Source organism: Gymnogyps californianus, chromosome 12 (genome assembly GCF_018139145.2).
Source record: "Gymnogyps californianus isolate 813 chromosome 12, ASM1813914v2, whole genome shotgun sequence".
NCBI classification, from domain to species: domain Eukaryota; kingdom Metazoa; phylum Chordata; class Aves; order Accipitriformes; family Cathartidae; genus Gymnogyps; species Gymnogyps californianus.
Genome location: NC_059482.1, coordinates 23,642,671 through 23,656,876, shown reverse-complemented (window position 1 = coordinate 23,656,876; position 14,206 = coordinate 23,642,671). Strand labels below are relative to the sequence as shown.

Genomic DNA, 14,206 nt, shown 5'->3' with positions numbered 1-14,206 from the left:
CACCCAGCTGGCATGGGCTTGGGGAAGGGCTGGAGTTGTTCCCCTGGGACTCACCCGGCACTGGGAGGTGAGGGCGTGAGATGGACTGGCCCGGAGGGTGGTGATTAGTGGCCAGTTGGAGGCCAGTCACTAGCGGTATACCCCAGGGGTCCAGTTCTGTTGGGAAGCAGCTTTTCTGAAAAGGACCTGGGGGTCCTGGTGAACGCCAAGCTGAACATGAGCCAGCAACGTGCCCTTGCTGCAAAGAAGGTGAATGAATGGTCTCCGGGGCTCTGCATTAGGTAAAGCATTGCCAGTCCGATCATCTTCATCAATGATCTGGATGATGGGGCAGGGCGCACCCTCAGCAGGTTGGCAGATGACACCAAACTGGGAGGAGTGGCTGATACTCCAGAGGGTCGTGCTGCCATCCAGAGGGACCTGGACAGGCTGGAGAAATGGGCTGGCAGGAACCTCCTGAAGTTCTCCTGAACAAGGAGACGTGCAAAGTCCTGCTCCTGGGGAGGAACAACCCCAGGCACCAGTATACACTGGGGGCCACCCAGCTGGGAAGCAGCTTGGCTGAAAAGGACCTGAGGGTCTTGGTGGACACCAAGCTGGACATAAGCCGCAAAGACGACTAATGGTGTCCTGGGCTGCGTTAGGCAAAATATTGCCAGGAGGTGGAGGGAGGGGATGCTTCCCCTCTGCTCAGCAATGGTGGGGCCGCTCCTGGAGTGCTGGGCTCCTCAGTACAAGAGAGACGGGGACATACTGGGGAGCCCAGTGAAGGGCCACAAAGATGAATGAGAGACTGGAGGGTGGGTACAAAGAAGAGGGAGCCAGGCTCTTTCCAGTGGTGCCCAGTGTGAGGACCAGAGGCAATGGGCACAAACTGAAACACGGGAGGTTCCCTCTGAACGCCAGGAAACACTTTTTCACTGTGAGGGTGACCGAGCACTGGCACAGGTTGCCCAGGGAGTTGTGGAGTCTCCATCCGTGGAAGTATTCAGAAGCCGTCTGGACATGGTCCTGGGCAACCGGCTCTGGGTGGCCCTGCTTGAGCGGAGGGTAGGACCAGGTGACCTCCAGAGGTGCCTCCAACCTCAGCCAGCCTGTGGTTCTGTGAAGTCCCTCCAGAGGAACATGGAGCCTTTCCTCCATCCAAGGTCCCACCTTGGGGGTGACAAGAGGTGATGGGGTGACAGGGGGTGATGAGGGACTGTGACAGGGGCTGTGGCAGGTGATGATGGGGGTGACGGCGTAACAGGGGACTGACCAGGGCTGTGACAGGACTGAGGTGGGGTGACGGGGGCGGCAGAGGTGACAGGGTCCGCAATAGGGTGCGAGGGGGTGACAAGGGTGTCAGGGTGTGACAGTGGTGTGACAGGGTGTGACTAAGCTGTGATGGGGACAGGAGGAGGCTGGGTGGGTGACAGGGGATGGGGAGGGCTTGGGTGACAGGGCCCTGGCGGGTGACAGGAGGCGGGCTGAGGAGGGGTGACGGGGGCCTGACGGGTGAGTGACGGTTGCGATGGGGGGGGGGGGTGACGAGGCGTGACGAGGCGTGACGAGGCGTGACGGCAGCCGCCCGGCGAGCGGGCGCCGAGGGGCCGGACCTCCGCGCCGCCGGGGGGCGCTGCGCGGCGGGCGGCTGGGCAGCGGCGGGCGGGCGCCTCTCGCGGCGGCGCCTTTTCCGGGTTGGCTGCGCGGCGCTCGGGGCCGGCCCAGGCTGCAGCCGCCGCCGCCGGCACCGGGCCCGGGCCTCGGCACGCTTCGCGCGGGCCCCGCGCCCGCCGCCCCCGGGCCGGCCCCGCCCCGCCCCGCTCCGGCCCCGCTCCGGCCTGGCCCTGCCGCCGCCCGCCGCCGCCGCCCTCCTGCGCGCCGCGCCCCGCCTCGCCGGCCTCCCGCGCCGGCCCCGCGCCCTCCTCCTCCTCCTGCAGCCGCCGCCCGGCGCCGCCATGCCCGGCCCGGCCGCCGGCAGCCGGGCGCGGGTGTACGCCGAGGTGAACAGCCTGAGGAGCCGCGAGTACTGGGACTACGAGGCGCACGTCCCGAGCTGGGGGTAAAGCGCCCCGCGGGGACCTCCCCCCCCCCCCCCCCCCCCCCCCCCCCCCCCCCCCCCCCCCCCACTTCCCCGGGCCGCCGGCGGCCCCGCACCCTTCTGCGGGCCTCAGCCCACGGGGAGGGTTCCCTGCCCCCCACCCCCGTTTTGGGGTGTCCCCGGGGGGCTGCGGGCGGCTGGGGGGGGGGCTGGGAGAGGGCCCCCCCCCGCGGCCTGCTGCCCTGTCAGTTATCCTGACCCCCCCCCCCCCCCTCCTCCTCTCCTCTTGGTGCCCGCAGCAATCAGGACGACTACCAGCTGGTTCGCAAGCTCGGGCGAGGGAAGTACAGCGAGGTCTTTGAGGCCATCAACATCACCAACAACGAGAGGGTCGTCGTGAAGATCCTCAAGGTGAGTGTCCCGTTGATGGCTGTAGGGGCTTGCGGTGGCGGGAGGCGAGGGGGAGAGGAGCTGGGTTAGCAGGGCCAAAGGACTGTTGGATCTCCTCCTTCACCCCAAAACTCTTGTTTTCTCGTTAAGGACATTGGGATGGTGGGTTTGGAAATGGATTTGGTGTCCCGCGTGCTGTAGCGATGTTTTGATGTCTCCACCCCTCCTGTCCAGCATAGCTCTGGGCTGAGAGCTCCTCTGGAGGAGGAGAGCTGCGAGTCCTGACGTTTGAACAGCGTTGCATGTGCTGCCTGCGTTTGGTAAATCGTATCTGGCAATGCCTGTCTAAAACAGCCCAGGGACTGCCATGTCAACAGGAATGCGAAGGCTGGAGGAAGGAATCCTTCTGTTAACCTCTAGACAGCTGGCACGTGGCCTTTTCCGAGCCAGGCTGTGGGATACTCAGCAGTCAAAAAAGCAGGCAAAATTTTATATTCAGTCCTTTAGAGGATCTTAAGTGGAAAAGAACTTCACCGCAGGCAGGCCAAAAACACCATGGAAACTTGAGGAGACTGAAAGAGGCTGTCTGAAGTTTGGCAACGTCGACGTCCTGTATTCTGGTGTGTTGGCCCTAGTGGGGTCGGGCTGTGGGGACCTTCGTGCAGCCGTAACAGGTTGTAGTTTGGGATGGCTGAATGCACGGGTTAGCCGCTGCAGGGCATGCCTTACTGTGTTTGGTGCTGAAGCAGCAGCCTTACAGCAAGCTGTGGTAACTGTCCTAGCAGCAATCTGTGTTGGTGATCTGGGGGTAGACAGGAGTGTTAAAAAAAACAGAAATGAAAGGTTAGAGTTGAGGTGCTTTTGGTTGTGGCTTGGCTGACACTTGTGGCTGTCACTTGTTGGATCAGCAACACTTGTCACTTATTCCCCAAGAGCACATGGGAGCCAGTGTCTGACCACGGGTGTTTTAAGAATTTGGGCACACGTTTATCCGCAGCATGCAGGGGGGTCTGAGCTTAGCCTGCCCTTGCAGCCACTGAGACTAGCAGCTACCTAGGACACGCGACTCTGCCGGGCTGTAGCCTTAAGGCATTTGCTAGATCCGCTCCTGTAGTGTGGCTAGCTGTCTCGTTTTGTCTCTGCTGATATCCCCACTCGCTCACTGTGCCTGCTTCCTTGGGATCTCCTTTGGCTTCCCAGAGAACTTGTCGTGGTTTGTCCAGCCACCGCTCCTAGGCAAGGCGTGATCTCCTGTCTGCCTCTGGGAGGAGGTGTGCGCACCCCTGCTTTGGCTGTGGTCAAGGTGGTGGCCAGGTGAGCCGTTCGGGAGAGCCCCTGTGGCTGAGCCTGACGTCAGGGCAGAGTGGTGAGGCTCACGTGCCCTCGCCAAGCTGAGTTCCTCTGGCATGCTGTTTGGGCCTCCTCCTCCTTTGGATGCTTTATGTGGTTTGGGGGTTTTTTTTTAAGTAGGGGCAGGTGGGAATTTCTGCTGTGAGAGAGTAGTCAAAGGTAGCCAGTGCAGAGCTGGGTTTTACGGCAAGATGGCTTGTGTCTAGGCTGGGGAAACTGTGCACTTCTGCATGCTGCTCTGGAGCCCTTGATGGTCTCTTCAGGACTGGTGTGGTTTGTTGAGATCCTAGGTCTTGTCCCACTTAGAAAGGCACCACGAGGCTGAGAAGAGACTGCAGAGAAACTCATCAGAAATCTTCCTCCTTGCCTCTTCCCAGCCTAAAGAGCCTCCCCTGGAGCGATGCTCCTCTCCCTGTGGCAGCTGAACTCTGTCATGTCTAGGGAGCCTGTCAGCATTGGACTGTGAGTCAGCTGGCAAGAGTCATCCGAGGGCGGCTGGGTGCTCCTTCTCCTTGGGGCCTGAATGTGTTGCCTTAATGGCCTGCGAGCAGGGGACTGGATTGTCCCAGATTTGAAGCGGATGGTGTTGCCACCAGTTCCCCTGGCTCCCCCCACTTGCATTAACATGCAGACAGCATTCCTGCGAGTGAGCAAGGAAAAGCGGAAAGTCCAGATAAATAAAGATGAACTTTCTTCTCAGTGGAAAGTGGGTCAGTGAAAAGTGAGTTTCAGAGCACCGTGTTGTGTATGTTATGAAAACCTGCGAAGTGTGGCAATAACATCACTCTGATCTGTGGAAAGTGCCTCTGGTTTCCTGTAGCTAGGCTCAAACTTAATTGCGAATGTAATCGCATGCATCTACAGTGGAGCCTTAGCAAAGAGGCTGGGAGGCTCTGTTCTTCCTAATTCAGGCTGGATCCTGTGAGGTGGGAAATGCAACCAAAAGTCTTCAGGTTTTTGTGTGGCTGTCGGGGTGGGACAAAGGGGAAGACTGTTGCTGGGTGATGGACGTGGCTGTTTAGCACAGTTGCTCCTTTCCCTTTAAGGTTTTTTGAGAGGACAATTTATGTTAGGTGTTACAGTGATTTTTAGCAAGAGTCACTGTTTTAATATCTGCGCCTTATAGGAGGTGACTGGTGTCTCTTCCCGGCCTTGCTCTTTGAAGCAGCCTATCCTTACTGAGCTCAAGTTAGCACGTAGCAAGTACTTCCCCTGCCTTTTTTTCTCCCCTTCTTTGGTGTTGTGCTACCTGAACATCTTGTACCCTCCTCCAGAGAGGTCAGGAAATTTTATCACCCTTTCTCTGATGCAGAACTGAGCCACAGAGATTTCCTGTGTGACTTTGGGCAAGTCCCTTAGCCTCAACAAAGCTGAGACTAGAGCATAGGTCCTAGTCTAGTGCTGCATGAACGAGATAACCGCTCTTCCTCTTCTGGCAGCCACTTGCCTTGTTTGTTTAAGTGCCCTGTGAAGACTTTAGCTTTGGACAAGGCCAGGGAGCTAATGGCTCTGATTGGTATCACAGTGCCCCAGGGCTTTTGGGCTTGCATAAAGCAAGATGCCCCGTTTGCCTGGCCAGTACCCAGCGTTGCCTTTCTGTTCTGCTACCCCAAGTGCAGGACCAGGCATAATCCTGCAGGAAAATGGGATGTGCTTATGCCACTAGTTGCGGTCATAACATGTGTCAGCAAAGGAGCAGAATTAAGATCGTGCAGACGACTATAACGTTACCATTTCCTGGGTCAAGTGCCTTTCTTTGCAAATATGATGCTCTTCATGTCACTTTTCCCAGAAAGAATCTGCAGCTCTTTTAAGAAAAGGCAAACGAAGCAAGCAGGTTGCTTCTCACTCCACTGCAGCAAGACATCAGGACGCGCCATGTAGGACAGTGCATGCAAAGCAGCGAGGCAGGAGCCCTGGTTTGCCACACAGATACCCCCTGCCAAGCGTCCTCCAAAAGCCTTTATCTTGAGAAGCGAGGCAGAGGGCAACTCCCCACCTTTTCAACCTGTTCAGGGAGCAAAGATTCAGCAAAAAAAGCGGTGGAGCTGAAGTCATCTTGGCCAGGTAGTGGAGGACTCTGCACTGTACTGACTTTCCTACCCCTCACGGGTAGTAGGGCATGGAGGTAGCCAGCAGCTGTGCTCCTGCAGTCCCTAGCTGGTGTAGGAGGCTCTTGTGGGCTTTTTGATCTGGCTAGCCTCGGTACCGCTGTGGGTGTGCTTCCCACATGCTTAGGGGAGGGCCAAGCCAGGAAGAGGGAATGTGTGAACATGTCGTGTACATGCTTTTGTGTCTTGCTTAAATTTGATGCTAAGGTTTGACTCCCAGGATGAGGTCTGACATTCCTCGGCATGTACAAAGGAAGTTTAAGAGGTCTTTGTTTCCAGTGAGTCATGTATCGTCTACATCCAATACGGGTATCTAAAGCACAGCTCTGCTCCTTCATATCTAACCACATATGTACAGATTTTTGGTGGACCACTGAGGTCAGTCTGCAACCTTTGTGCTGTCTCTTTGATGAACTTCTCATTTCGCTTTTCTGCTAATGCAGCTCCAAAATGTCTGCCGGTCTCCTCCTGTGCCTTAAAAGTGAATCCTCCATTCTGGGGTAACAGTGTTCCTGGGGGGTGTGAACAGCATTGCAAGTTGCCACTCTAAAAGCCAAAGATAAACTTTCCACATTGCTTGTAACTTTTGTGGGTGATTCTTTGTGGCGAGAATGCTGCTGTTAAAGTTACCTACAGTTATGGCTGTTGGTGAGCTTCAGCTGTACCGCAGCGTCCTTCACAGCCCGTTGTCTTGTACTGGTTACCACCACCTGAGTGTCCACTCAAAGCGGAGATTACAGCATCCATATTGTCAGCTCTGTGCAGGAGTCCTGCTTTCCTGATGCACGTGTCTACGTACACTCTACTTGTCTGCGGAGCATTAAACCCATCACATAAAGAGACTGTTTTGTCTCCTTGTATGGTTACTATCTGCATAGGCACAACACGCAGGCGGAGGTTAGGGGAAGAATGCAATTACAAGGAGAGGGACCAGTGAAATGGAGGTTGTGCAGCAGTGATGAAATAGCCCCTTTCTACTTTGGTGGCTTTTGTCCCTCTGCGTTGAGTCCATGAACTGGAACTTTCAACCATGTACGTGGTTTCACAAGTGCATTCTTGTTTGTTTGGCGCTTTTTTTTCCCCTGTTCCCCCTTTCGGGCTGTGTGAACCCTCCAGAGCTGCTGCTCATAGCAGGCACTGCTGCAAGGTCCTTCCAGTGTTGAACTCAAAGTATTGCTCTAGTAGCTAGAGAACCATTTGGGGGAGGTAGCCCTGTGGCTCTGGTAAATTTTTGTCTGTCCCTAAAAGCTTTAGAGCCCACATACATCAGCGTGTTCCAGATAGGGGCTGAAATGACTCCCGTGCTGGTGTGCAGAAGGGATTGCACAGGGAAATAGGATTGGATGATGTTGGTCCCTCAGGCTGGAGCTTTTGACTGCATCGGTGACCTTCTGCCAAAGCCGTTCAATGCCTGCTCCTGGTAGCTGTCTGTGTCTCTTGCTCCTCCTGCGTTTGCATGCACTGAATCAGCTCTCCCTGGCCCACTTCCTCCTCTGGCAGTCTTGAAATGAGCCCTTTTGCAAGAGAGCCGGGTACACAGCTCTTCTCTTTTAAACGCCAGTTGCCCACACTGAGCTTGGCACAGTTGGCTGCTGGAGTCCAGCCTTGTTTGGAGCTGAGACCAACTGAGACGGTACCGGGTGTCTCGCAGAGGCCTGGAGATGCAGCTGGTAACTCTCGCGGTGGTATTCTAGCACCAAGGAACTGGTGAGCTGCGAAGCTGCAGCTCCTGCGAGGAGGGTGAGTTACGGCACTGTGTCTGTTGGCAGTGGCCTAGGGCAGAGCCTGAATGAATGAATGATTCTCATCCCTTGTAATGGTGGTGGTGGGGATCGGGGCTTGGTCCTTGTGCATCTCCCTCTTAGTTGACTGTAGAAGCCTTAATGCATCGTGGGCAGCCCTGGAGCCCCAGGAGGGCTGTTTTGGGAGGCGCTAGCGGGGGAGGAAAGGCATTCTGAAGGAAAGAACGGTACTGCCCTCAAAACACGTGCTGGTATAGTCTACCGAACTTAAATAAAAAAGCAAAAGTGCTTTAGTAGTGTCAGGGTAGGTTTTTTTCCCTCTTTTTCTAAAATTCAAGAGCAGCTTGGGACAGTTTGAATTCCCATAATGGAAGTTGTAAGATGCAAACAACCAACAGAATATTAACACAAGTGGGCTCCTTGATTTTGTAGCTCTTTTGAATATGATTATTTGGTTTCCCAGCTGATGTCTGGCCAAATAAGCACTGCTGCTCTGAAGCCAATTTTCCTATTGAGCAATTGGCGTCAGGCTTTATAGGCTGATTATTGTGATCCTTTCGATAATGCTTGCTAGAGACGAATGAGCTTCTAGTGCCAGCTTTTAAATGTTTAAAGCCTGTCATAAGGATGCTGCTCAAGCCTTTTGCTGGTCCTGGACATTGTGTGTTGAGATTTCCCTGCTCGTTCACTGGAAGCATCGTGGTGTTTCCGGGCTATTCAGGTTTGGTGAGCAAAGAATAGATCTTTTTCTTTACAGGGTGGTGGAAAAAATGACTTTAGTTTCTCGTGGATTTCTCTCTTTTGACTGCTAAACCTTCTCCCCTGCTGCGCTAACCCCAGTTCTTTTTCAGAGCACCTGCTGGGCAAAACCCAGCACCTTCTGTGACTCTTTCAGAGCAGCACGTGTGCTCCTCAGCTGGTGGTGTGTGTGTGCTGCCTGGCTGCCTGCTTTTGGCTGATGTCAAATGATTTTTATGCTTTGGATTTAACTTGTATTTCACATTCCTTCCTGGTCACTACTTTTCTTTCTCAGCGTGGAAATGCGCAGAGAACTTTGGATAACAAATTTATTTTCTCTCTTTGCTTGAATTCGAGCGATGGGTCCCCAGGTTGTTGGGGAAGGCTGGAACTGAAGCATCTGAGAGAAGAGCGTACTCCCTTTGCTTTAGAAACCAAGCAAAAAAGATGATTAACCAGGCAGCCATTTATTCGTTCAAGACAGGAAGTGATGGTTGCAGCCTTGTATTTAACGGTTTATTTTAGCAAACAATGTTAATTCTCCCAGCTGGTGTTTGCTGCAGCTGGACTCCTTCCCTGCTTACAAGTTTACATGATCTCATGGAAAATGACCCAGGATCTGATCTCTTGGTCACAGAGAGGTGTTTTCTTCTGCATCTACCTGACTGCAAAGCAACTACTTATCCCATGCCATTTCTCACCTCTGCAGAGGGATGGCATCGCATGATGCTCCCCAATCTTTGGGCAAAGGCAGTCGGGGTAGCGCTGGCCGCTGTCACTGCCTCTTCTACCTGACTTTCAAGTGGATTGAAGCACCCTCATGGGATCCTTTTGGCTGGTAGGGTAGGAAACCTGCAGCAAAGGGTGGCTGGCTGGGGACAGTCGAGTGAGAGCTGCCGGGTCCAGCAGAGACCATCCTCCTGTGGCTGGAGGTCACCTTGTCCCTCGGCTCTGGGCGCTCAGCGTAGTGGACAGCCGTGAGCTGCATGTTTTGTCTCCACCATCTACGGCCACCTCGCTTCCAGTTTGCTTGAGAAAGGAAGCAATTTCCTGGGAAACTGGAAGACTGGCTTGTGCTAGACAGTCATGTTGTTCTAAGGGTGCTGCTGCAGTTGAAGTAATTAAGCCCCTCCCAGTGTAGACACAGTTAAACTGAGACATGTCTTTTAGCCTGGTTTCCTATGGAAACGAGCCTTATGCAATCCTGCTGTCTGTCAGCCTTTCTCCCCCTCCTCCCCCCCAGTAGTTTTTGCACTGGTAGACCAATTTCAACCAAATGCGACAGAAGTCTCCAACCTGTGAAGTTTCTACAGATTTCATGGAAATAGGTGTTTGCATAGAGCAGAGGGACTCTGTCGGAGCCTGCCTCGGAGGGAAAGGCTGCAGTGAGGGTTTGACTCATACTGGTCACTGGAGAATCCCAGCGTGGAGGAAAGATTTGAAATGCCTCTGCCGTGGGAACAGATGGAGTTGGAGTCTGCACCTGTATAAAACGTTGCCTTGTAAACACAGGCGGATCAAACTCGGGAGCAGTTAATTTTGTCTAGGTGCCTGCTCCATTCCTCTGCTGGAAATCCCCCTCCCAGAGCAGGGGCACTGAGCTGTGTGGGAGACACAACCTGAAATGCCGCTGTTCATAGCGTGGTTTAATAAAATAGCCCAGTGAGTACTGTTAAAATACTCTGGCTGCAAGGGCTGGTGTTTTAGAAGCTCTCCCTGCTGGGAGAGGCAGATGGTTGGAGGCCATAATAGCTTCAGTTAGTTCACATTTAATCCATGTGTGTTTGGAGTCAACATCCTTGGAGAGACAGATCCGGTGACTCTGAGAGACAGTTGTAGCGACCCAGACTTAATCCTGGTGCTTGGAGGATATGCTGCTGATTGCCTGTGGTTTCAGCAGTACTGGAGTCTGGGGACAGGAGGGAAGTCAGCGGAGTTTCTGTCGTTGTGAATGGTTAGCTCCAGTGCAGTACTGGCCGTGCGCTGGAGTGGTTTGCACCAAGGTGTTTGACTTGCCAGAGGCAAGAGCTTGGGCTTGGAATCAGTTACTGGGCAAAAACGGAGCCCCCGTGATGTGCTCTGGGGTAGCAGACGGCATTTGCAGTTGTGGCTGGAGGAACGGCATGGGACAACATGTGGGCAGGAGGTGGTGTGTGGCTGGGTAGGCCGGTAAGGTGAAAGCTGTGCGGGGTGGGGTGGAGGCCAGCGGTCGCCACTGTTTTCTCCTGCAAATCTGAAATGGGGAAATTCTCCATTCCCCTGCATTGCTCTCTGAAGAAACTTCCAGGCAATAGCTTTTCCTCTAAGACAACATTACTTCAGCCCGTGGCATTTCTCTCTGCCTCATCCCTATTTACCTAGCGGTGGAAAACTCTGTCCTGACCACTGGCTGCAGGTGGAGAGAGCGCTCTGACGATGCACTGCTTAGGACCCTGCAATGAGCAGGGCTTCCCGTACCCCCACCCTGCCCAGAGGCTCGCAGGGCCCTTGCCCTGGCTCACAGCCGACGTGGAGGTGGTGTAGCCGTGTGTGGGCAGCCTGGCCTGAGCTCTGCGCTACTGCAGCTTAGCAGGAAAACATGCAAACAGCAAGCGGCTTTTAACTCTCCCTCTTGCTGAGACTGTGTTCGCTGGAGTGTCTTCCCTCGGTGATGTCAGAGATGCTGCTGTTGGCGATTATCTGCAGGCATTTCATTAAAAAAAGACCAACTTTCTTCTCTGTTTTTTTCCCAAAAGTTGCTGATTTTGTCTGTTCGTCTCTTTTAGTAAGTGTGTTGCAGGTAGGGGTAGATTTCTGGTGGAGATCATGCAGGGCATCATTTTCCCATCCTGAAAAAAGTGGAAACATGTGGAAGTGACTGGAAGACAACATCTTCTGCCCCAGTGGGAGTGGTGGTTGCTATGGAAGGAGAAATGGAAATCTCGGAGGGATATCCTCCCCTACCTAGCTGATGCAAAAGGCCCTTGAAATAACTACAGTACAAAGGAAAGGGTATTTCAAAGTGGGCTTTGGGTCCTCTTGGCTGTGTTCAGGCACTGTTTCAGCTCCCGATCAGGTGCAAGTGTCGCAGCAGAGAGTCTGTGGTGCATGTCTGTCGGTAGCCAGGCCATTCAGCGAGCGCCTTTAGGATGGCATTGGCTCAGCTCCCTCTTTGAAGTTCCTTGGAAAACAGCTTGTGTGTGCATCTGCCTTGCTGGATGAGCAGAGTAACTGAATTACATCCTCTAATTCCATCTTGGCCTTCTGGTAAGATCAGTGCATGTGGGCGACACAAGGGTGGTGTCTGTCCCCATGCTGACGTAAAAGAAATTAGTCCCTAATGAAGCGTCTTCCTCTCAGGTTCAGAAATGTAGCCCTCACCTCTGCTGGTTTCCGTCCCCCTGCTCTGGCTGCTTCTCCCTGTCTGTCCGACCTCCCACCGGCTCCAGCCGTGTCTGGGTACTGCCCTGGGGCTGCTGGTCACCCCTCTCCAGCGAACCCTGCCCCGTGTCGCTCCAGCTCTGGCTGACAGCTGCGGTGGCCCTGCTGCCATTTTCCACAGTGGCTTTATGAGGTGCTGACGCTCCCTGTGCCGGCATCGGTGTTATTTTTGGCACTTTGCTTCGGGCTGAGATTCTCATCTTTTGGCTTGAAAGTCTAGCTCCTGCCTTTTAACTTGGAAGAGGAGAAGGGCAGGATTCAAATCTGAAGGTTTCAGCCACCTGAAGAGCCTAGAAAGACAGCATATTTTGTCACTTATATAAATGCCATATTTTCCCACTATATAAAAAGCTTCTGTTCCTTCTCCCGTCTGCTCATACATTCCTGTGAGGGGTCTGGAACCAGGGATTGCCTTGGATTTGCCTGTATCGGGAGTGCGAGTTGCCCCATCGGCACTCTGCAGCCATCATCCAAGTGGGAGGCTGCAGCAGAGGCGAGGCGACGAGCGCGAGCTGTTGAGCTCCTGTGGCTCCTTGTCCTTCACGTAGACATCTGATAACGTGTGTCACTTTGGTAAGGTGCCTCGTACCTCTTCGCCATTTGCCGTTACTCCCCTCCTCACACACCAGACTCCGTGCCAGATGGTGAATGTTTTAGAAAGCTAAATGTCTGGAGAGGAGTGTTTTCATCAGCAAACCTCAGAGATAGGGCAAGGGCTTTACCAGTCCCTGCAAGATGTCTCTGCAGTGGTACCGGTGGTGCAGGAGGGGATGTTCTAGCTCCGCAATGAAGGGCTGTTAGACTCAGTGACTCACAACCGGTGATGCCCACACCGGTCGCTAACCAAGGCTCATTAAAAATGTCTCACCTCTTAGCTGCTCTAAGCTGCCTTTCCTTTCAAGCAGGCACAGAGCTAGAGTTGTCCTGGGAGTGGATGAGTTACAGAAATGATCGTTCCTTTGCATTGAAGTGAACCGCTGGATCAGCAGAGTGTAAAAGCTAACCCAACCTCCAAGCCCCTGCCTTGGAGCAGCTGTTCTTTGTCACTCTCTGCAGGGTGATGTCCAGAGAAAAGCTTACTTTGCGAAGGGAGTTCCTGGGACTGCATGGATTCGAGGAGGAGTCAAAAACTGTTTAAAATGTCTGTAGGCTTTAAAAATAATCATGATATATGGATGCGATGGCATGCTGTGCAGTTCGGTCTCTGCTCTTGGGGTGGTTGCGAAAGACACGTGCACATAGTTAGGCGTAGCAGTGTCTGAGCTTACTAGAAGTCTTGGTGTTCGAGACTCTAAGGTTGTTGTTTCATTGGATTAAAGTATTCATTGGGAAATGGGTTGGGATTAAGCAGCAAAAAACTGGTTTGTGCTGGTAAACAAAAGCTGAGATATGAGGTCCGCCATGCTTGTCCTGTGGCTCTAAATGCGTAACATAGAATGAGTGTGCTGAGATTTCCACATAACAGTCCAAAGCGCTTTTAACCACAGTTACTGGAGTCACAATTGTGTTTGTCTGGAGTGGTTTGATTTTCCCCCGATGAGTGGAAAGCTTTCACTGATGAGAGGGAAATCCTAGTTCAAGCAAGGTGTGTGTCTCCTCTTTGAAGCTAAAAATGTTCCCTTGTGAGGGTGGGAGCAGAGAGAGGAGGGGAGGTGATGTGATCCAGTCAAAATCAGTGGCAGAAATCAGTGTTAATTTCTGAAAGGACTCTCACTTCTAATTTCTTTTGTCTATTTAAGCCAGTGAAGAAAAAGAAGATAAAACGCGAGGTTAAGATTCTGGAGAATCTACGTGGTGGCACCAACATCATTAATCTGATTGACACTGTCAAGGATCCAGTGGTAGGTGCCTGTGTGTCGTGGTGTGTGTGGTGGGCTTGCCTCCCTGCCGGCTGCAGGCACTGCCCCATGACTTCTGCTCTCAGCTCGGGTTAGGTGCTGCCTGTGCCCGTGCCTTTGTGCCAGCCAGGAGCGAGCGGTGTCCAGCTCATTAGGGTCTCCTGAGGTGGGTTGGTTTGGATGAGCTCATGTTCCTCTCTATGTTCCCCAGATTCTTTTACACCCCTTCTGTGTCTTCTGTGAGTTTCCTATGGCTGATGGGGGAGAAGTTTTGTAGCCCTACAAATTTTCTGTACGAAAGCAGAGCCTTCCAGCTTCTGTCTGGCATCTGGAACACAAGTATCTGCCAGGGCAATTGGATATTAAGCACTTTTCATCCTTCTGGTTGCTGTCCTGCCCAGTGACCAGAGGTCATATCCTTTGTCTGCATTGCCACAATTACCCCATTCCCAGGAAGTTTTCTCTGACTAGCAGCTGGCTGAGGTCTGTGACCCCCAGCCTGCAGGCAGCCACGGAGAGGAACTGATGCTGCTGTAGCGTTGGGAGTCCTGGCTGACCTTCCCCCTGCGATGGGCTGCGAGGCCTTCGCCCCTC

General features: G+C 53.5%; 1 protein-coding gene across 3 annotated transcripts in view; it reads left to right on the top strand.

The window, feature by feature from the left end:
• The first annotated feature begins 1,752 nt into the window (after positions 1–1,752).
• CSNK2A2 (casein kinase 2 alpha 2) overlaps positions 1,753–14,206 on the top strand; it is a 28,391-nt gene continuing 15,937 nt past the window's right edge. For 2 of the 3 annotated variants that reach the window (XM_050904100.1, XM_050904099.1), the window contains exons 1-3: positions 1,753–2,044; positions 2,323–2,434; positions 13,514–13,615. In XM_050904100.1, the coding sequence (XP_050760057.1) occupies positions 1,941–2,044; positions 2,323–2,434; positions 13,514–13,615 (318 nt within the window). In that variant the 5' untranslated portion in view covers positions 1,753–1,940. Of the gene's footprint in view, positions 2,045–2,322; positions 2,435–13,513; positions 13,616–14,206 lie in introns of those variants that run through there. The other variant, XM_050904101.1, reaches the window with a different exon arrangement.